The sequence below is a fragment of the Gossypium hirsutum genome, chromosome A01, assembly GCF_007990345.1.
Source record: "Gossypium hirsutum isolate 1008001.06 chromosome A01, Gossypium_hirsutum_v2.1, whole genome shotgun sequence".
NCBI lineage: Eukaryota > Viridiplantae > Streptophyta > Magnoliopsida > Malvales > Malvaceae > Gossypium > Gossypium hirsutum.
Window position 1 is genome coordinate 113,602,280 of NC_053424.1, and position 21,429 is coordinate 113,623,708.

Here is a 21,429-nt window from a genome sequence, read left to right on the forward strand (position 1 = left end):
ATTTTTAATTATTTATTTAATTAAACAGAACAAACAAATCAAAAATTAACGACTTGATTGATTTGATCATCAACCTTGATATATATAAAATATATATAAAAAAGTATATAGAATACCATAAGGTGTAAAGTAGTAACTTCGAAAATTTGAGTCGCCAAAGCGGAGTAAGCATTACTCTACCACTAGCAAAACTCCCCAATCGATGTGAAACAGTACAGAATTTGTGGAGCCGCTTGAGTTTCTATATACCTGCATTTGATTAAGATTACCATTGTTTTTAAGAAAAAGAACCATATAAAAATAGAAATATAAACATTACACATAATAGTATAAGACTTTAAATTAGTATACAAATGCAACTGTTTCCAAAAAGAGTCTAATAGAGAATAAAGATAATTTGACAGCATCTACAACTTTGAATTCAAATTTGGAAACAAACAAAAGATTTATTACCTTGACCAACCGTCAATAATTGCATCTTAATCTTATCATTATCAGACTAATCTCACGGAAAATTTTGGTCAAACAATTAACCACTTCCAATAGCCTCGAAGAGATCGTATTGCACCAATGACGCATAGAAAATCAAGTCTCAAATGTCTTATCCTAACAAAAATTGATAATTGATTTTTTTTATTTTAGTTTTTATAATTTTTCAAGTTTCAACATTTTCTTTTTGGGATTTTTAATGGTTTTTATGTAACTTTTTTTTTGACACAAGACAACATGTCATTGGTTGGTTTAATTTTTTAATGAACAATCATATTAGAGTAATAGGTACGAAAATGATAATTTAACTATAGTGTTAAAATTAAATAACTCAAATCCTTATTTAAATAAAATACAGTGGTAAAATAAAATAAAAGTAAAATCCATATAGAACTACACTTATTTTATTTTATTTTAGAATAAGGTTTTTTAAATCTTATTAAACTCCATCTATTTTATATTTATTAGAATAAGGTGTTTCAATCTTATTAGAATATAGCTTTACAAGCCTATAAATAGACATAATCTATTCTTCTTGTAATTATTCGAATTCAACATAGTGAATTTTCTTCTCCTCTGCCCGTGGTTTTTTCCCAAAAAGGTTTCCACGTAAAAATCTGTGCGTTCTTCATTTTATTTTATTTTCACAAATTAGTATCAGAGCTTTTGGGTTGTTTATCTCGAACATAGTAATGGCGTCTTTGAAGTATGAAATTCAGCTTTTGGATTGCAATACCAGATTCACGTTGTGGTAGATTAAGATGCAAACAGTTCTTGTGCAGATGGATCTAGAGGATACCCAGCTAGGGATAGATAAGATGCCTTCGACATTAACAGATGAAGAGAAGAAGCGTAAGGATCGAAAGGCTTTAACACAATTACATCTGCATTTATCCAACGAAATTTTACAGGATTTGATGAAAGAGAAGACCGCCGTTGTATTATGGAAGAGGCTAGAACAAATATGTATGTCGAAAACTCTAACAAGCAAGTTGCATATGAAGCAGCGTCTTTATGCTCATCCCTTGGAGGAAGGTGCATCTGTACACGAACACTTAATAGTGTTTAAAGAAATTCTCTCAAACTTGGAGGCCATGGAGGTTCAGTATGATAAGGAAGATCTAGGGTTGATTCTACTTTGTTCGTTGCCCATTGTCTTATTCAACCTTTAGAGACACAATTTTATATAGTCACGAGTCTCTCACAGTTGATGAGATTTATGCTTCTTTAATCTCGTATGATAAGATGAAGCATCTTTGAACTCTCAAGGAGAGGGTCTTATTGTTCGTGGGAGACAAGATCAGAATGCTGATGGTGATCGTAGAAGGACACAAGAACGGAATCCTCGTGGTAAATTTAAGGGTAGATCGAAGTCTTCAAATAGAGGTAAAACTTGTAACTTTTGCAAAAAGAAAGGGCACATTAAATCTGAGTGCTATAAGCTACAAAATAAGATTAAAAGGGAGGCTGCGAATCAAAAGAGAAAATAACCAGAAAATTCTGGTGAAACTGATGTTGTAAAAGACTACAACGATGGTGAACTTCTAGTCGCTTCTGTCAATAATTCTAAAGTGAGCGAGGACTGGATACTTGATTCAGGCTGCACCTTCCACATGAGTCCCAATCGGGATTGGTTTACAACTTACGAAACAGTGTCTGAAGGTGTTGTTTTGATGGGAAATAATGCTTCATGTAAAATTGTAGGTGTTTAAACAATTAAAGTTAAGATGTTTGATAGAGTTGTCAAAACACTTAGTGACGTATGACATGTTCTAGAATTGAAGGGAAATTTAATTTCATTGAGTACTCTTGATTCAAAAGGGTACAAATACATAGCTGAAAGTGGGGTTTTAAATATTTCCAAAGGTTCCCTTGTTGTGATGAAAGTGCAGAGAAAGACTACCAAGTTATATATTTTGCAGGGTTCTACTGTTACTGGTGATGCAACTGTCGCTTCCTCTTCCTTGTCAAATGATGATATTACTAAACTTTGGCATATGCGCCTAAGGCATATGAATGAGAATGGCATGGCAGAATTGAGTAAAAGTGGACTTTTTGATAGGTAAGGAATTTGCAAACTGAAGTTTTGTGAGTACTGTGTTTTTGAGAAGTAAAAGAGAGTTCGATTCACTAGAGGAATCCATAACACGAAGGGAACGTTAAAGTATATTCATTCTGATCTGTGGGGGCCATCGAGAGTGTCTTCGAGAGGTGGAGCTAATTATATACTAACCTTTATTGATGATTTTTCTAGAAAAGTTTGGGCATTCTTCCTGAAGCAAAAAAGCGATGTGCTTTCCGCATTTAAGTCTTGAAAAATTATGATTGAAAAACAGACAGGAAAACAAATAAAATACCTCCGCACAGACAATGGCTTAAAGTTCTGTTCTGATGAGTTTAATAGATTTTACAAGTCAGAAGGGATCGTGAGACACTTGACAGTTCGTCATACTTCACAGCAAAACGGCATTGCAGAACGAATAAACAAAATGATCATGGAGAAGGTTCGATGTATGTTGTCAAATGAAAACTTACCAAAGTCGTTTTGGGCAGAAGCAGCTTCTACTGCATGTTTTTTGATCAACCGATCTCCATTCGTCGCCATTGAGAAAAAGACTCCACAAGAGGTATGGTCTGGTAATCCTACTAATTATTCTGACTTAAAGATCTTTGGGTGTCCTGCGTATGCTTATGTTGATAATGGAAAATTGGAACCGAGATCCATTAAATGTGTTTTTCTTGGTTATAAAGTACGTGTAAAAGGTTATAAGTTATGATGTCCTGAAAATAGAAAAGTTGTGATTAGCAGAGATGTCGTTTTTTATAAAACTGCTATGCTACCTAACTTATCTCTTAAAGAATCTTCCAGTAAAGAAAATCAAAAGCAGGTGGAGCATTAGATTAATACAGAGTCGACTCTTCAAGCCAGTACAAAAATTGAGAATAGAGTTGCTTCTTCACCACAATACTCTATTGCCAAAAACGAAACTAGAAGAGAAACTAAACCTCCAAAGAAGTATGCCAAAGCTGATCTAGTTGCTTATGCTTTAAATATGGCTGAAGATATAGATACAAACCGAGAGCCATCTAATTATTCTGAGGCAGTTAGCTGTGAAGACTCAGAAAAAGTGGATATTTGCTATGTAAGAGAAGATGGAATCACTCCATAAAAACAAAACATGGGATCTTGTGAAACTTCCTAAAGGTAAAAAAGTTGTTAGTTGAAAATGGGTGTTTAAAAAGAAAGAAGAGACTCCAAGAGTTGAAGAACCCAAATATAAAGCAAGGCTTGTTGCAAAGGGTTACAGTCAAATTCCAGAAGTGGACTTCACAGATATGTTTTCCCCAGTTATGAAGCATAGTTCGATTCGAACTTTGCTTGGTATTATGACAATGCATGATTTGGAGCTTGAGCAGTTAGATGTAAAAACTACATTTTTTATGAAGAACTTGAAGAGGATATTTACATGCAACAACCTGAGGGTTTTACAGTCTCAGAAAAAGAGGACTATGTTTGCTTGTTGAAAAAGTCCCTTTACAGTTTGAAACAGTCACCAAGATAGTGGTACAAGAGGTTTGATTCCTTTATGACTTTTCATGATTTCAAAAGAAGTAGTTTTGACAGTTGTGTTTACTTTAAGAAAAACAGTAATGGTTCTTTCGTGTATCTACTTCTTTATGTTGATGACATGTTGATAGCAGCAAAAGATAAAAGAGAGATAAGAAAGGTCAAAACCTAACTAAGTGATGAATTTGAGATGAAAGATTTGGGACCAGCAAAGAAGATACTTGGTATGGAGATTCTCAGAGATAGAAAAGCAAGTAAATTATACTTAAGTCAGAAGGGGTACATTGAGAAAATTCTTTGCAGGTTCAATATGCAGGGTGCTAAGCCTGTTAGTACTCTTTTAATAGCTCATTCCAGACTTTCATCGACTTTGTCTTTACAATTAGATAATGAGATTGAGTACATGTCACATGTTCCATACTTTGGTGCAGTGGGATCTCTCATGTATGCTATGGTTTGTTCACGTCCAGATTTATTATATGCAGTTAGTGCAGTTAGCAGATACATGGCGAATCCCGATAAAGAACACTGGAAATCAGTTCAGTGGATTTTAAGATACTTACGAGGTACTACTGATGTCTGCTTACAGTTTGGAAAAACTAGAGATGGAGTCATTGGGTATGTTGATGCTGATTTTGCTAGAGACCTTGATAGAAGAAGATCTCTCACAGGTTATGTCTTTACAATCGAAGGTTGTGCAATGGTGATTACTGAGGCTTGTAAATAAGTTATTGGGTTGAAGGGAATCATTAGTAAACTCAATGAAGACCTTCAAATTAGTACAGTATTTTGTGACAGTCAGAGTGCAATCTTCCTTAAAAAAGATCAAATGTTTCATGAGAGAACAAAACACATTGATATTCGGTATCATTTTATTCGTGATATTATTGCTCGTGGTGATATTGTTGTGAGCAAAATTAGTACTCATGAAAATCCTGCAGATATGATGACTAAGTCACTTCCTATAATCAAGTTTGAGCATTGCTTAGACTTGGTTGGTGTTCATTGCTGAAGTTAAACCCTTAAGGGGTTTTATGGAAGAGGTGGAGAACTTGTTCATTTTCGCGATGAAGAACTTGTTCATTGATAATTCGTGTTAATGTGGAGATTGTTAGAATTAAATGACCCGAATCCTTATTTAAATAAAATATAGTGGTAAAATAAAAAAAAGTAAAATATATATAGAACTATACTTGTTTTATTTTATTTTAGAATAAGGTTTTTTAAACCTTATTAAACTCCATCTGTTTTATATTGATTAGAATAAGGTGTTTTAATCTTACTTGAATATGGCTTTACAAGCCTATAAATAGAATAGTCTATTCCTCTTATAATTATTCGAATTCGACATAGTGAATTTTCTTCTCCTCTGCCCGTGATTTTTTTCCCGAAAGGGTTTTCACGTAAAAATATGTGTTTTTCATTTCATTTTATTTTATTTTATTTTATTTTCACATATAGAAATTCAGACTTGATAAGCTCATTTAATTTGAATTAAAGTGGATGAAAAAAAATAGTTGTGATGGATGTTTAGTCTCAAATTAGACAAAAAGTGCAACATTGGTGTTTGGGATGAAAATAAAACTAAAAAAAGGTCAAATTTCAAAATAGTTGGTCATGGGATGAAAACAAGAGTAGGACCTCATTTCAAGATTAAACTTCTATTAATAACTACCCAAACTGACTTCATATCGTGTCCACCATACAAGAAACATGTTAAATTGCGAGGTTTTGATTAGTATGAAGAAGAAAACTAAATGCAAGCGATTAAGGAAAAAGCAACAAGCATAGTGGCTTCGGCCAAATCTGGCTTGGTAAAGGCCAAGCACACTGTTGAAGAGAAGGTCAAATAGATTAGTGTTGTTTTATGACCACAACTTATTATTATTTCAGCAACATAAACCAATCCAAGTTTTATTGCTTCGATGCTTAATATTTTATTATAAAATTTTAACATTCGGATCATGTGGTGGTGCAGTTGGAGAAAGCAAAAGGCACAGACAAAAAGCATAAAGAAACGGCGAGCCAAAAGAAAGAGGAGAGCATCCAACCAACAGATGAAACTTGACGAAGAAGAGGATCTTAAGCATGACACTTTCTCCCTTACAATATTTGTAATTTTTATCTTCTTTTTTTATTCTTTAAGTTTGATCCATCTAATTCATCACTAAAATAAATTTATTGCGAAAGATTTATGATTCAAATTTAGACAAACCAAGCTACTTGGGTTGATTGTCAAAAAAAAATTATGAATCATTTTTTTTTTGGTGAATAAAATTAAAACAGTTGAATTGCATTATATTAAACTGAGCAAAAACACCACTTATTTTATCAAAGTAAAAGATTGCTAGCATCTCCTTAGGAGGATCATCGAACACCTGCAAGCCCTCTTTCCCTTCCGAGACCATTTTAAACATACGGTTAGCAGCTTGTTTATCTTCCTTGAGACTTGTCGTAAATTCAATACTGCCAATGAAGTGTCTTGAAGAACCTTGACGACCTCCAAGTAATCATTTTGAATCATCACCCTTTGGTACCTTCGGCCTTAAAAAAGAATCAGACCATTCAAAATACCTTATAATTCGGTATCAAACACTGCCTAAAATAACAATGGATCAAGTAATCACATTGTTAGTTGAAACACCCCTAGCTAGAGGTGTTTCAAATAGTAGGATGTCTTGATCCATTGTCTCTTATGCCACAATTGGGAAGTACGAATTCAACATATTCTTAAGGACCACAACAAAGTTGTTGATCTTATAGCTAAAATTGCCAGCTTAAATTACAACAACTTGCAATTGTTTGAAGAACCACCGATTTCGATCCAAGATTTACTTAATGACAATCTTGCTACCATGTCCAATGTCGCTCGTTAGTGTTTTTTTTACCTTATAGTCACTATTTTGCTGTATTTTTTTTTGAAAAAATAATAATGTTAAATGTCTTAAAGCACTTTCTCTCTTGTTAAATCATAAAAAAATGTAATGAAGTGATGTTAAAATTGTTCAAATAGTTAAATGAGATTTAAACTTTGTTGCATGCATAAAAAAGGTTTATATGACAAATCAAAATTATACCCTAATACAAGGGCCATTATAATTTGAAATTAAAGCTTGGTGAACTTATTTTATCGAAATTAATAAATGAAAATAAATAAGATTCAAATGCTTTGATTAAAATGGATAAAAAAGAAGGTTAAAGTCTGCAATTAGTCTTTATATGTTGACAAATTTTGAGATTTAGTCCTTATACTTAAAAGTTAAAAATTAAGTCTTCTTATTTCTTTATTTAAAAATTTTAATTCAATCATTAAAATCATAAGTATTTTCGGTCAAATTGTCAATTTGAAATTTTGGTTAGTTTGTTCTTATATAATGTGGCATATGAGTAACAAAAAAATAAATATGTTAAGCTGACAAATTTGGATAAAAGCTACCAATAACAATAATGCTTGGATTATGATTTTAAATTAAAAAAAATAAAAGGATTGAATATTTAACTTTTAAAATATAGGGACCAAATCTCAAATTCTAAACACGTAATGGGACTAAGTGCATATTTTAACTAAAAAAGAACGGGTCTATTGGATCTTTGTTCTAGATTTAGATAAACAAGTGAATGGAACAGTACTTCCCTCATTTTTTGTTTAACGAACCAAAAAAAATCATGTTAAATTGGGAATAACATGCAAGATTTTGATTAGTGTGTGGAGGAAGAACATAAAATGCAAGCTATAAAGGAAAAAGCATCCAATGCAGCGGCTTCAGCCAAATCTGGGTTGGAAAAGGTCAAAGCCACCGTCGAAGACAAGGTGGTCTATTAGATGAACATGAAGGAACCCAAATTTTTTTTATGTCTTTCAAGTGTAATGAAAAAGTAAAATGTTATTACAATTATTTTAACGATATGTTTGATTTTAACAATGGTGGATATATATATATATGTGTGTGTGTGTGTGTGGTGGTGCAGTTGGTGAAAACGAAAGGTAATAATAGTAATGACGCTAAGCAGGAAGAAACGGTGAGCCAAAAGAAAGAGGTGAGGATGGAGCAGGCGGAACTCGATGAAGAAGAGGCACGCCTACACGATGCTGTGACCAAGCATATGGGAGGAGACGGTGGATTCACGGCTGCAGGTACTGATCTTAACTCTCAAGGTGGGTGGATTCCCATCTATCCAACCGCTGCACATTACAATGGAGGTCGCAGTTTTTCTCTCAAGTAGTAGTCTTCATTATGTAATGTCAGTATCTTGATTTTGCGTCACCATGGTACTTGAATTGATTTTGTGTTAAATATATTTTCAACCACTTGTTGAGTTAATTTATGTATTCTTTTTTTTTTTAAATTTGGGTTAATTGCACCCATAAATATTTAAATATTAGTTTTTTTATTACCTAGATTGTCATTTTTTGTAATCTATTTTAATAAAAAACTACCAATGTTTTTGGAATCGAATAATAGTAGAACTAATTAGACTATCAAGTTTCGATTCGATTGGTTCATTTAGTTTTATGTAAATAAAGTATTAAAAATAAAAAAAATAAATTTAATCATCAATGTTATTGACATTTAATTTTTTAGTTTAAAGTAAAAAAGAATTAAATAATGTTTTTTTTGTTTTAGTTACTATTTTTTAAAATTTATAATTTAATCATAATGTTATTGACATTTAATATTTTTACCACTCTCCGGTTAAATCATTAATAGAATACTATTGCAGCCTTTTTTAATGGCTTGGTAACAAATTTTATCCTCCAATTTACATTTATTATCAATTTAGTTCTAATTTTAAAAAATTTAATAAATTTAACCATCAACTTTAGATATTCTACTAATTTAGTTTTAATTCTAAAAAATTTAAAATAAAAAATTATTTAAAAAATCATTTTCTATAATAACATATATAAAGTAAAACCTGAATAGTTGTGAAATGATACAATATTAATAGAATTTTTATATATTTGATTGTTTTTATAGTTTTTACAATTTTAAGTATTTTTATCGAAAATGATTTTCTAATAATTTTTATTTTTAATGTTTATTTTGTTAACGTTTTTAGAATACAATTAAATTAGAAAATGTGTAAAGTCAATAATGGAATTTGTTGAATTTTTTAAATTCAAGATCAAATTAATAAATTCTGTAAATATTAGATGACTAAATTTATTATTATGCTAATAAAAAATATTATATTAGTATTTCACTAATTATTTAATTAAAAGAGTAATTAAAATATCAAATGTTAATAATATTAATGATTATTATTATTATTATTATTATTAGAATTTAATGAACTTGCGACTTCGAATAGAATTTTATTTCAACAGTAAAGCATGTGAATGTAAGGTAACACATTATTCAAAAATTAAAAGCGAAATCAACTTTTTTAATTTGAATTGATTTAGAGTTTTCATCATTTTATAAAAATTATTTTATATTGATATTTTATATATTTTATAATTAAATTTATATAAAAATATTGTTGGTATATAAATAAATTGATTTAAAATAATAATAAAAACTTATTTAAATTTAATTTAATATAAACTTAATGAGTAGCCTTGTTACCATTTATGGAACAAATAACATAAATTTTGAATTTTTAGAAATTTTTATTTTTCTTATTTTTTTAATATTATTTAAAATGTTTTTTTTCTCTTTTAAAGATTTCTTATTTTTTCAAAATTTTTATATTTTTATTGAAAAAATAATTTTTAAATTTTTTTTGTAATTGTTAATGTAATTTTAAAGATTAATTACCGAATGGATTTATTTTTTTATTTTTTATTATAATGTGCATTTTGAAGATTTTTAAATAAAAAGTAAGATTAAATTTTAAACCGCGTACTAGAAGAGGTAGGTTTGGGGCCAACGTTGTGGGGAAATGGAGGCGCAGGGGAGGTTTGACATCATGCTCCACTGCACTCTATTCTTCTTCTTCATTTCTCACCGGCCTTTTCTCTTTTCTTCTTTAATTTCCACCCCTGCAACACTCTCTTTCTTGATCTCTAGGTGTTGTTTTGGTTTTTTTCTGTGTAAATCTCAGTGTCACTTAGCAAAGATGGGGGAGAAGTGTGCTGGGAAAACTCACCTTCACAACAACCAAGTTTTTGATCTCTCCGTGCTTCCACAAGGTGGTTCCAAATGCTTTGATGACGACGGCCGACTCAAGCGAACTGGTAAATTCCACCAAGTTTATGACGACATCCCTTTGCACCAAACACATGCTTATGTGATGTCACTGTTTTTTTTCCTGTGCCAGGAACTGTATGGACGGCAAGTGCTCATATTATTACGGCTGTGATTGGTTCTGGCGTCCTGTCCCTGGCTTGGGCCACTGCTCAGCTTGGATGGATAGCTAGCCCAGCAGTTATGTTTTTGTTCTCTTTTGTAACTTACTACACCTCTACTCTTCTTGCTGCTTGTTACCGCTGTGATGACCCTGTTAATGGCAAGAGAAACTATACTTACATGGATGCTGTCAGATCAAATCTTGGTAAACTAAAATGAAACTTTCATTTGCATTAACAAAATGGGAGGATTCTTCCTAAACTTGTAAACTTAACCTTTTTGTCTTTTCTGGTGGGTTTAAGGTGAAGATATGTGGGTGGGTTCAATACTTGAACCTTTTGGAGTTGCCATTGGATACACAATTGCATCATCAATTAGCATGATGTGAGTTCCTTAACACAAGGGTTCCAGCCAAGAACATGTTTGCTTTCTTTACTTGCATTTGTTTGGGGGGCTAACAGGTTTTTTTTCTCTTTGTTTGTTGGTGTTTTCATTATAACAGGGCTATAAAAAGGTCTAATTGCTTCCATGAAAGCGGTGGCAAAAATCCATTTCACATGAATAGCAGCCCTTGTAGGATTGCTTTAGGCATTGCTGAAATCATTTTCTCTCAAGTCCCTGACTTTGGCTTTCCATTGTTGCTGCTGTCGTGTCCTTCAGTTACACAACAATTGGGATTGGACTTGCTCTTGGAATTGCTAAAATAGTAGGTATGTATTAACAGCATTCTTTTAGACACTTAAAATGGAGGCAGCCTAATGTTGTTGAGATGAACTTTTTAGAAAGGAAAATGGGTATGGTTTAGCTGACTTAGGGTGCTTTGTTTGGATAATGTATCAGCGAATGGAAAAATTAGGGGAAGCCTGACTAGGACCAGTGTTGGAACCGTTACCCAAACACAAAAAACATTTAGGTTCCAGGGACTAGGAGATATAGCTTTTTGCCTTACTTACTCCCTCATACTCATTGAAATTCAGGTTTGTCATGTAACTTCATTTTATCCAATTTATCTAACTCCGATAACAGTATGATACTTGTATAGGACACACTTAAGGCTCCACCATCCGAATCAAAGACAATGAACAAGGCAACTGTGTTAAGTGTTGGAGTGACAACCTTGCATGCTGTGTTGTTGCATGGGCTATGCTACTTTCAGAGACTTGTCCCCCGGAAATTATGAAGCACCGACATGGCTCTTCCGCCATCGTATCGGTGTCATACGGGTAAGCTCGGATATGTACAAGACACGCTGGGATTCGACAAAAAGAAAGAGTTCGACACGGTCAAGAAACCGGAGTTGGAAAACGGACACCAACGGACACTGGCGATGAAGAAGAGAAGGGAAGAAGTAGTTCCACAGCGGGCAGTTTCTTTGGGTTTATATTAAACGCATCATTTTCTCTCCAAGTGTCCTTCTAGCTGATTGGATTTGGAGGACTTGGTTATTTATTATAACAAGCAATGGGTTATATTTTGGATTATACGCTTACACTTAACCCCATAATCCAATGTCATATTTGCTTCTTCTTTTTTGTAGCAAATCGAAAAAGGATGCTCCATTTCCTACTATTGAACAGTTTGATGAGCCGAATCATAAGCCAAAAGAAAAGAAAAAAGAAGAAAGTGTTGAAAGTTGAAAGAAGGGGGAAGGTGAATTGGCATGGAAATCAACAATAGTCCTCCTAATAGGACCTCCTGTCACCGCATATCCTCAGCTCGCCATGTGTCAGGTCAAAACTTCCCTCCCCAAATGCAAACCGCCATAAATAAATAACAACGTGGCAGCACCTTAGAAAAAGACATCTCAGTAAGTGCCACGTGTAATTTTAGCAATACGTGGCAGAAATCCACATCCCCCTTTGCTTCTATTTAATTGAAAAACGATGAAGCTGCTAAAAACCATGTTCATTTTGACAAGTTTGATCCATTGAAGAAGAAAAGAAAAATGCAGTCCATGAAGGAAAAAGCAGCCAACGTCGCGGCTTCGGCCAAATCTGGCTTGGAAAAGACCAAGGCCACCATGGAAGAGAAGGTGGTCCTTTCATTTCCTTCTTGTATTTTACACACCAAAAACTTAATTCTAATTTGGATTGTCGTGCAGGTGGAGAAAGCAAGAAGCAATGACCAAATGGAGAAACAAATTGCCAAGGAAAGGAAAGAGGAGAGGATCCACCAGGCGGAGCTTAACAAACTAGAGGCTCGTCAGCATAATGCGGCTGCCAAACAAGCCGGAGCAGAGGGCGGATTCACCGCAACGGGAACTGGTGCTTACAAAGCAACTGGGACTCACTCTTATTCCACCACTGGGGAACGTGGACAATCCACTGGAGCTCATCAGATGTCGGCGTTGCCTGGACATGGGAGTGGGCAGCCTGCAGGGCAAGTGGTTGAGGGTACTGCTGCTGCCCATCCTATTGGGTCAAATCCTGGTGTGGGAGGGGCCAAATCACATAATACTCGAGGGGAGGGAAATCCCCATGGATATGGTACTGGAGGGACTTACAGTTAATCCCTTTTTTCTTGTTTTGTTTGAGGAAATAAGTAATGCAAAAGATGATGCAGTTATGTTATGATAGAAATCAAATATTGAGCTTAGTACTGTGAAACGAGGTTTTTGCATGAAGCTTGAGCTTAATGGTTATGATAACGCATAGACATTATCTTCAACAAAAATCAACTTTGAATTCGGTTGGGACATAAAGTGGAAAAGTTTTGGTAATTTGAATTCCTCCCTTCGCTCTTCCAAATTAAATTAAATTTTTATTTTATCATTACAAATATAAAATTGTAAAAGTCATCCATTACAAGAGGTGATCACTTTTGGTCAGCGACTACTGAAGAACTATTAAGGCTTTGATGACAATTGACCTGTAACAATTTGTCAATTAACCAACCTTCTCCTTTCCTTTCTCCTCTCCCCTCTCCTCCTTCCAACTCTCTGCACGTTACACAGTTACCGCCATTATCTTCTTCTTATTTCCTTATTGTTGATCCTTGTATGAACAAACCTGTTGGTTTTTGTTTCATGCATGTTAAACTTATCATTGTATATGTTTCGAAGCTTAAAAAATAATGCATAGCCAATTGTAGCGAAGTATAGTTGATTGTTACAATTTATTTGTGCAATTTTTACTATAGCGAATTAAATATTATTGTACTAGTTTTTATTTATTGGTTATTTAGGTTTAAATTACAATTGTACTAAAAATTTAATTAATTATTATTTTAGTTAATTATATCATATTATTGACTCAAAATGGAAGCTATTAAACTAAATGTAGTGATAATTTACAGGCCTGTTTGACAAGAGAACAAAGACCATTCTATCAATAATGTGAAATTATTATTCCAAAAATGAAATGTCAAATTATGAAGAGTCATAAAGATATAATGATGTTACTGTTTTTCTAGCATATCAATATCAATTGATATTAATTTATTTTGTTCTGTAATTTCAGATCTATCAAAAAAAATTTTAAAAAGTAAATATTTAATATATATAAATATTTACAAATGAATAATATTAAACAAATTTGAAATGTGAAATATTCATGAATTTTAATAAAAAATTATTATTTATTACGGGTAAAAAATTGGAATTTTAATATTTTTCAATATTATTCATGCATTAACCGATGGACAATATTTCAATTAGTAAGGGGTTTAGCCAAGAACTAAAATTTATATGTTTTTGCCTTTTGATTAAAACAAGTATAAAATATATAAAAAATATATTGAAATTAACTAAATTTTTGTTTTGAAAGTTAACCGAAATTTTATATTTTTTAACACTATATAATTAAACACACTACATTAAATCTTGAAATTAACACATAATTAATGCATAATATTAATTATTAAATTCAATTAATTCCGTTAATTACCCGATTTCAAATCAAATTAATCAATAGCCAAAATTTTAAAAAATTATTAACCGAACCTCTAATTAAATTAAGTTCGGTCATTGACAAATTAACCAAATTAAATTAATTTAACCAATTAATTCAATTTTAAGATTTGAAATTTTTGATAGATGCAAAACGGATTGCACCGATTTATTACTGAAAGAATATGTAGGAGTCGACAGGATTACTGTGAAATGACTCAAATCAAGTATTTCCTTAATGAAATGGAATTGTCTAGTAAAAGAAATAAAAAAGAAAGGACATCAACGCATAAACTTAGATTATTTGGCCTACCAATCAAAACACTTACAAAACCACATTAGATACTGAAAAATTGCGGATACCAAACCTGAGACTAATAAGTAAAAAACTCAAACAGTAAAATGACAGCAATTCAACGGCTAGCATGTTAAACAAGGGCTCTATCTGATACAACACTTCATTACATGAATCTCCAGCTATTAACTACTTGGAATGCACTAGTAACCAATGCAAGCCCTCACACTATTGACTTCCGCAACTCCGCTGCACCATGTGCAAAGTGACATCTTTCTCCGAACGTGCAACTTCCCTTTGCAAAATTGTCGCACAACTTCGTTTTGTAGTTGCTTCCTGGATGCCCTTGACCACCATGCGCACCGGGTGTTTTGGCAGGACCTGGAACCGGACCTAGGCTGCTGATTAGTTCTCTAACCATTGCACTCGCTTCTTTAATTTGCTCAAACGATCCTTCAAGCTCGATGTTCCTAAGTGATGGATCTGACTCATGCTCCCGAATAGATAGCTTTGCTCCTGTTTGACGACATATCTGTTTCGAATGCACACCGCCTTTCCCTATGATGGCTCCTGCAAGGGAAGCATCCACACTAATTTTTGCAGTTGCTGAAGCACCAAATGTAGCAGCAGGACCTGATGGGGGTGGTGGTTCCATCCGACTGCCCATGCGACCAGGAAGAGGTGCCATGGAACGGGGATCATCTTGAGATGGAGCAATAGGCTTGCCAAGTTCCCACTCTCCATGTGCAAAATGACATTTGTCACCGTACTTACAACCTTCAGGACCACTAAATTTGTTGCATAAGCGAGTTTTGACTTGGGAGCCAGATCCATGCGGGACTGCAGCTGTTGCTGTCACATTTCTAGAAGCCGGTGGAACAGCTGGTGCAAGGTTCATCATCTGGGCCACCGCATTGTAACCTCCAGGAACATAGTGCAGGAAATGGCAGCTCTCACCAAATTGACAACCAGCAGTACTGCAATTAAACCAACACAGGAATCAGCTAAATATAAACCATTAGAAGATGACATACATACACTTCACCGGTATAAGATGTCAAACCCGGAAATTCAGTAGGCCAGAAACCTAGCTAGTGCAAGCACAAAATAAATATATCAAGCGTAAACGCATAACAGCGAAAAGAACCAGACCACGCTAGTTCCCTGTCATGTTTTCTATTAGAGATTGCAATCACCGGATCAACAAAACAAACCACAAAACCTTCATCCAGAAAATAGTAAAACAAAATCAAACATGACAGAGCTCCAATGACATAATTTTCACAAAAACACATCATACCTGAATTTCATAATACTTCGATTTATAACTTACCATCGGACTCAATAACTGTACGAAGTTTTTACCATTTAATTCAATCTTAGGTACAGTTTATAAGTTGAAACAAATGAAACATCTTTGATATAATTTGCCTTTTTCACCAAGCAGATCTCTGTTAATCATTAACTTGATTATGATCAAACAACAGTAATGTACCTGTCATAGCTCAATACCCCACATTTGATTAGCAAAACCACAATTTTTTAACTATCAGTATTAGCTAATTTATAAAGTTAAATCCTTTACAGTATAAGCATTAGAAATGAATTATTAAAAAAAAACAGAATTTAAGTACAATATAAACTGAACAACACCAATATTTATTATTTAGGTGGGTATAAGAATTTTAACCTGAAAAATTTGGTGCAAGGCTTCGATTTGCTTCCTACACCAGTTGATAAAGATTCCATTTCTGTTGCACAACATTAATTAATTACTTTTTCTCTTTTATTGAAATTACCTCCAAAAAATTACACGTTATTAATTCTTCATTTGAGATGTTATTGAAATTTAATTACTAATAATTATATAATTAATTACTTCTATATTAACACTTGAACAAGCTGGTGAATATTAACAGGAACAAAGACCATTTATTAGAGTGAAAAAAGGAGGGGAGGGGCAAACCTGGCTTAGATTTCTTGATGCCGCCATTAGCATTGAACCCAGCTTCGCGTCTTCCTCTTTTACGAGTATCCATTTGAGAACTTTGCTTTTAATGAAAAATCACAGATCCATATCCAAAGGAAAAAGATACCAACAAAAAAATCAAACGACTGCAAGAGTTTCAGGAACCCTAAAAACCCAAGAAAGAGGAATGTAAAAACCCAGAGAGAGAAGGAAGAAGAAGAGTAACCCTAGCTTGGGAGAAGATGAGGAAGAGAAACAAAGCCAGAGAGTGGGAAAAAAGGTTGAAAGATAGAGATATTTAATAGCTAGTAGCTAGGGCTGATAATTCACGGCCATAATAATCCAAAAGAATCTTAGCCATTTTGAGATCCTTTTTGGGCTCTATTTCTAATCCAACTTCGATTAGGTCCAAATCAGCCTAACTTTCTTTATATCCATTCAAGTCCAGCCCCTAACTGCCATTTCCTCTTGGGTTAATTTTACTTGATACCCTCCAAACTATAAACTAATTTTTAAATTGGTTCCCTTACTTCAAAATGTTTCAATTTAATCCTTGAACTAAAGTATTTCTAGCCAATTAACTTTGGCATTAAATGTCAATTTGGATCTGATGTGATATTTTTTAATAAATATGGATTAATAATTAATATTTTTGATATGTTAGATTCAAGTTAACATTTAACGTCAAAAACTAATGACTAGACGGATAAAAGTAAAAAAATGAAACGACGATACAAAATGATAGTGCTATATATATATATAGAACTATTATCGACCCCTTGAAAAATTAAAATGAGCTAACTAAAGAATACTGAAGTAAGTATGGAATCGATTTAAACAATTTGGTTAAGTTGATTTTGGAAATTAACTCAACTGTAGGATCGGTTTATTTGATTATGTCAGTTGATTATTGAATTTCATAATCAAACAAGACTAAACCGACTTACTATTTAGCTAATATTTGTATTCAGTTTCGTTTATTGAACTCAACTTGTGACAACCTATACTTTTTGACAAATCTCACCACCATCATTTCTTTCATACTCAACCTTGAATTTTCATAATATTTTTTGAGCAATCATCTTTAAAAGAAAATGATTTAACAAAATAAAATATACAGTGTGAATGACGAAACTCCATGTTTAGAATTCCTTTGTTGGCATTGGCACTGTGAAAACTACAAAACTTTTAGGCTCCTTGCAAAGGGCTACCTTACAGGACTCATCTGAAGCAGCTTCTCCGCTTGATCCGGGAACAAAGTTATAAACAGATATGCACAGATGAGTACAGTTCCGAGCACAGCCGAAATCTTGCCTTGAATTGTCACCAAACCAGCTTTGCCAGCATCTTGCAACTCAGTTTTACCTACGGAATCAAATGTACCTGCAAAAAACAAGAACCATTTCATGTTTTTGTTCCTTGCATACATCACAAGCATGGTCATTACAACAGTACGCGGTTGATGCTTAACCTGGTTTTACAGTTTGAAGCCCTGATGTTATACATGCTATATTCTGGAAACCAGCTTGCTCCAATTTATTGGCAGCAGCAGTAGACCTTCACATTGAAAAAAGAAGTTCAGTTCCATCAATGATTACTCACATTGAGGCTAAAATGAAGATAAGGGCATCGAAATAAATTCAGACCATTCATCAGTTGAGTATATTCAATGCAGAATAGCCTTTAATCGGATCTAGAATGAATCAGATTCGGATGTATACTAATAAATCAGATTGCAAATCAAGCATATCCAGAGCATGGTAAGAACTAACCTCAGCCCCTCTTGACATACAAGTAACAATTTAGATTCGGGAGAAAACTGACTTTTCACGGACTGTACAAATTCAGGATTGAGTTTTGTAAATGGCAACCCAAAGAATAAGCCTGAAAAGTTATTGTGCAAAGTCCTCTTAACAATTGTGCCTGCACAAACAGAACAGATCAACATGTAAGTTATGTAGTACTTAAACTGAGAAATGAGCTGAGTTTATAAGGATTGGATATAGGAGGCTTCACCAGGATCATTGTCTGTGTTTTCAATGAAAAGGGGAACATGATAACATGATTTGATATGAGCTCGATCGAACTGAGATTTATCGCGGACGTCGAGAACGGCATAACCCTCAACAGCTATAAGTTTTTTGGCTTCTTCAGCATTTACAAAATTGACTTCAGCTCTAATGCTTAAGTTTCTTCTCCGGATAGGTGTGGCTCTTCCATAGTTGGTCTTTAATTCCAACCAGGTGTTCCTAGTGCTGAAATCTCATCTCAATTCATTACTTCCAATGTTCATATCTTCTTTTTTATTTAAATTTCTACAGTAGTTGTGATATTGAGTACAAATATCCCAACAAAAATGTTCATGCATAGAGCAAAATCAAACTGCATTGGACAAACTACTACATTCTAAGATCACTAACCCATAGACATAGGAAAACTCAAAAATTCATGTTCGTTCTTTTTTGTCCATTTTCTCAGGAATCCAAACAAAAATTTACACAACAAATGAAGGATGGAGTAGAATGCATTGTAACACTCCGATCCCACATTTCTTGGTAAACACAGTGATCTTTACTGTAGAACATTTTCAATTTTAGCACTCAATATGTATATTTCTTCGAGAAACTTGTCTTTCCAAACTCAAAATAAAGCTCAATATTGAAGCATTCTAATTTTCTCAGAAACCAAACAGTAGACCCACATATCAGGTTTCGAAATTAAGCAAATTTGAGAAGAAAATAAGTTTACCTTGTAGAAGAGAGGGTCAAATAATAACAAGTAGTAGCAATTCCAGCCATTGAAAGAAATATCTACTTGGTTTTGTTGCTGCTGCTCCTCTCCGTGTTTTCAGAGTGGTTAAACTGGAGCCAGCTTAGAACTGAGGATAGCCACGAGATTGACCCAAGAAATTTGGAAGGAGCAATGGGTTTCTGCCACGTGTACATCAAAATCGGATATATGATATTATTATTTCTGGAGTCTTCCTCCCTTGATTTTGCTTTCCAAGAACAACAAGCAATATAAAAAGTTGAAACTACATTGTATGATTTTAGATTGACCCACACCCCACTCCTTTGAAATTTAACGTTTTTTTTTTTGGGCAATTGAGTTTGATTTAAATGTTAATTTTGGTATCCGAATTTTTTCAAATATTCAAAATTTCTCTGTCTCAATTTAGTTCTTTGAGTTTTTTCTCTATCTCTATTTGATATTTATATTTTTTTACCAAATGAGTTTTAACTCAATTGACATCCATATTATTATCTTTGCAAGAGGACATGCATTTAAACGCACTGAAGCATAATTATCTTTGTCATACCCTTACTCCGATTGGGAAACATGACAACACAGGAACTACCTAATGATACCCACAAGCAACTTACCATCCGAATGGTCACTTAGTGACTAACTACCCAAGTGCCTCGAACCCCCTCATGGGAGGGACTATCCATCCAATCAGATCCTCTATTAAGCCATTTGCTATTAACAGGTTGATATGGAATGAATGGAGGAAGTGGAAGAAAAATCGAATTCAAGTTATTCAACTCAAAAAGGAAAGATTTGGATCTGATCTAAAAAGAAGGAATAAACATATTTGGTAATAAGGAAATAAAAAATAATAAGAAGAAATTTAAGAATAAATAAAATCATAAATAAATAAGAAATAAAAGTATAAAAAAGAACAAATTGAAAGATAGATGAGTAAACCGATGGGATATGACAGATAGAATGATAAATGCCAAATTGAACCCTTTGAGATATAAATTTCAACAAACTCAATTAATAGTTTTAATCAAAAAAATATTGCACAAAGAAACAAACTCCCAAACTTGAAAATTTTATTAATGAAAATCAAATTGTCTGCTTAATGAACAATGAAAAAGCCTTTATATAGGTTAGCTAAGTACATCCAAATAAAACTTTAAAGTATACTAAAATTCTATTTAATCTAAATAAGTAGTTTTAAACAAAACTTTTTTATTAACATACAACTCTTAAATTACTTAGAATACTTAATAATTATAAAGAAATCATAATAAAATAATAACAGATAATAAATACAATATTGGGCTTATGTGTAATAAAAATTAAGACTAGGACCCGAACCCAATATGAAGCGCCTAAACTTGTGGAATTGATTAGGGTCCTTGTAATGAAACGCCTAAGCTTATTAACATTCTCCATATGGGCTTGAAGCTTCAACTCTTCTTGATTTTTATGTTTTTTGTGATAAAGTCTTAAACAAATAAGTTAAGGTTTGACTTTAGCTGCTTGGATTTGGATCTCGTGATTGAGTCTTGAGGGAAACTAATTACATCTCTATTATGACTTTTGAATTGGACTGAGCTGCTCGTATCATAGCTGTATTCTCTTGAAGAGGGGATCATTCGGAAACCATTACCTCTCCTATAAATATCCCAAGTTACCATATAGAAAGGAGATTCTCTCCTTCCCGCCAACAAATCTTAAGATGCTAAGCCCTCATCTTTCTCCTCTCCATTCTCCAACTTTTTTTACTCTCGGGCCCGACTTGGGTGAACTGGTCTTTCTCGACACCATCCCCTCTCCTCTTTTTCCACCTTTATTGATAATCTATACCAATAATCTTCTTATTTAAAAGTTGGGGAAATATTATAAGTAGTTCTAAACGTTGTATAAAAAAAATATCTATATTTTTTTATTAGAACACATACATAAAATATTAATTGGGACATACAATATCATTTGATCTAGACATCAAATTCAACATTGAAATTAAATTTAAGTACAAAATGGTACATTAACTCTTATTTTTATAAGTTATAGAATTATTAATTATGAAAATGAACTGTTGATAAGACAAATTCATAAAGTTCTAAAAATGGCATGAGAAATGGATCTGAGATAACCCCATTGCTGTGAAAAGATAAAAGGTATAAAAATAATCAC

At 33.1% G+C, this 21,429-nt stretch overlaps 5 protein-coding genes across 6 annotated transcripts; 3 read left to right on the forward strand and 2 right to left on the reverse strand.

The window, feature by feature from the left end:
• Positions 1 to 7,708: 7,708 nt before the first annotated feature.
• On the forward strand, positions 7,709 to 8,537 carry LOC107921922 (18 kDa seed maturation protein). 2 transcript variants are annotated; one of them, XM_041113928.1, is made up of 2 exons: positions 7,709 to 7,868; positions 8,069 to 8,537. In XM_041113928.1, the coding sequence occupies exons 1-2, from the start codon at positions 7,782 to 7,784 to the stop codon at positions 8,279 to 8,281; spliced, it is 300 nt and encodes a 99-aa protein (XP_040969862.1). In that variant the 5' UTR covers positions 7,709 to 7,781; the 3' UTR covers positions 8,282 to 8,537. The 2 variants fall into 2 exon arrangements, with proteins under 2 accessions (XP_040969862.1, XP_016707217.1); XM_016851728.2 differs by having other exon boundaries at positions 7,711 to 7,868; positions 8,027 to 8,537.
• Positions 8,538 to 9,900: 1,363 nt separating this feature from the next.
• On the forward strand, positions 9,901 to 11,973 carry LOC107921073 (amino acid permease 2). Its single transcript, XM_041113932.1, is given in 7 exon segments — positions 9,901 to 10,238; positions 10,322 to 10,555; positions 10,653 to 10,734; positions 10,853 to 10,971; positions 10,974 to 11,060; positions 11,191 to 11,327; positions 11,393 to 11,973. Coding segments are annotated over 7 exon segments (1,092 nt in total). The 5' UTR covers positions 9,901 to 9,943; the 3' UTR covers positions 11,531 to 11,973.
• Positions 11,609 to 12,956, forward strand: LOC121203045 (late embryogenesis abundant protein 46). Its single transcript, XM_041113933.1, has 3 exons — positions 11,609 to 12,157; positions 12,269 to 12,382; positions 12,452 to 12,956. The coding sequence occupies exons 2-3, from the start codon at positions 12,296 to 12,298 to the stop codon at positions 12,857 to 12,859; spliced, it is 495 nt and encodes a 164-aa protein (XP_040969867.1). The 5' UTR covers positions 11,609 to 12,157; positions 12,269 to 12,295; the 3' UTR covers positions 12,860 to 12,956.
• A 1,558-nt stretch (positions 12,957 to 14,514) lies between these two features.
• Positions 14,515 to 16,882, reverse strand: LOC107922374 (zinc finger CCCH domain-containing protein 14). Its single transcript, XM_016852375.2, has 3 exons — positions 16,498 to 16,882; positions 16,222 to 16,282; positions 14,515 to 15,508 (listed from the first exon to the last, which is right to left on the reverse strand). The coding sequence occupies exons 1-3, from the start codon at positions 16,568 to 16,570 to the stop codon at positions 14,755 to 14,757; spliced, it is 888 nt and encodes a 295-aa protein (XP_016707864.2). The 5' UTR covers positions 16,571 to 16,882; the 3' UTR covers positions 14,515 to 14,754.
• Positions 16,883 to 17,583: 701 nt separating this feature from the next.
• On the reverse strand, positions 17,584 to 19,584 carry LOC107921190 (rhodanese-like domain-containing protein 9, chloroplastic). Its single transcript, XM_016851072.2, has 5 exons — positions 19,249 to 19,584; positions 18,517 to 18,755; positions 18,273 to 18,423; positions 17,972 to 18,057; positions 17,584 to 17,883 (listed from the first exon to the last, which is right to left on the reverse strand). Exons 1-5 carry the CDS (start codon positions 19,296 to 19,298, stop codon positions 17,708 to 17,710), a joined length of 702 nt encoding a protein of 233 aa, XP_016706561.2. The 5' UTR covers positions 19,299 to 19,584; the 3' UTR covers positions 17,584 to 17,707.
• Positions 19,585 to 21,429: the final 1,845 nt, after the last annotated feature.

Excerpts from the sequence above, each read along its gene's own strand:
- LOC107921922 (XM_016851728.2), top strand. The coding sequence starts at position 7,782 with ATGCAAGCTATAAAGGAAAAAGCATCCAATGCAGCGGCTTCAGCCAAA. Across the intron at positions 7,869-8,026 it reads AAGCCACCGTCGAAGACAAG|TTGGTGAAAACGAAAGGTAA; the intron begins GTGGTCTATTAG and ends GTGGTGGTGCAG.
- LOC107922374 (XM_016852375.2), bottom strand. The coding sequence starts at position 16,570 with ATGGATACTCGTAAAAGAGGAAGACGCGAAGCTGGGTTCAATGCTAAT. Across the intron at positions 16,283-16,497 it reads CATCAAGAAATCTAAGCCAG|AAATGGAATCTTTATCAACT; the intron begins GTTTGCCCCTCC and ends GTTGTGCAACAG. Across the intron at positions 15,509-16,221 it reads CCTTGCACCAAATTTTTCAG|TACTGCTGGTTGTCAATTTG; the intron begins GTTAAAATTCTT and ends GTTTAATTGCAG.
- LOC121203045 (XM_041113933.1), top strand. The coding sequence starts at position 12,296 with ATGCAGTCCATGAAGGAAAAAGCAGCCAACGTCGCGGCTTCGGCCAAA. Across the intron at positions 12,383-12,451 it reads AGGCCACCATGGAAGAGAAG|GTGGAGAAAGCAAGAAGCAA; the intron begins GTGGTCCTTTCA and ends ATTGTCGTGCAG.
- LOC107921190 (XM_016851072.2), bottom strand. The coding sequence starts at position 19,298 with ATGGCTGGAATTGCTACTACTTGTTATTATTTGACCCTCTCTTCTACA. Across the intron at positions 18,424-18,516 it reads AAACACAGACAATGATCCTG|GCACAATTGTTAAGAGGACT; the intron begins GTGAAGCCTCCT and ends CTGTTTGTGCAG. Across the intron at positions 17,884-17,971 it reads GCTTCAAACTGTAAAACCAG|GTACATTTGATTCCGTAGGT; the intron begins GTTAAGCATCAA and ends TGTTTTTTGCAG.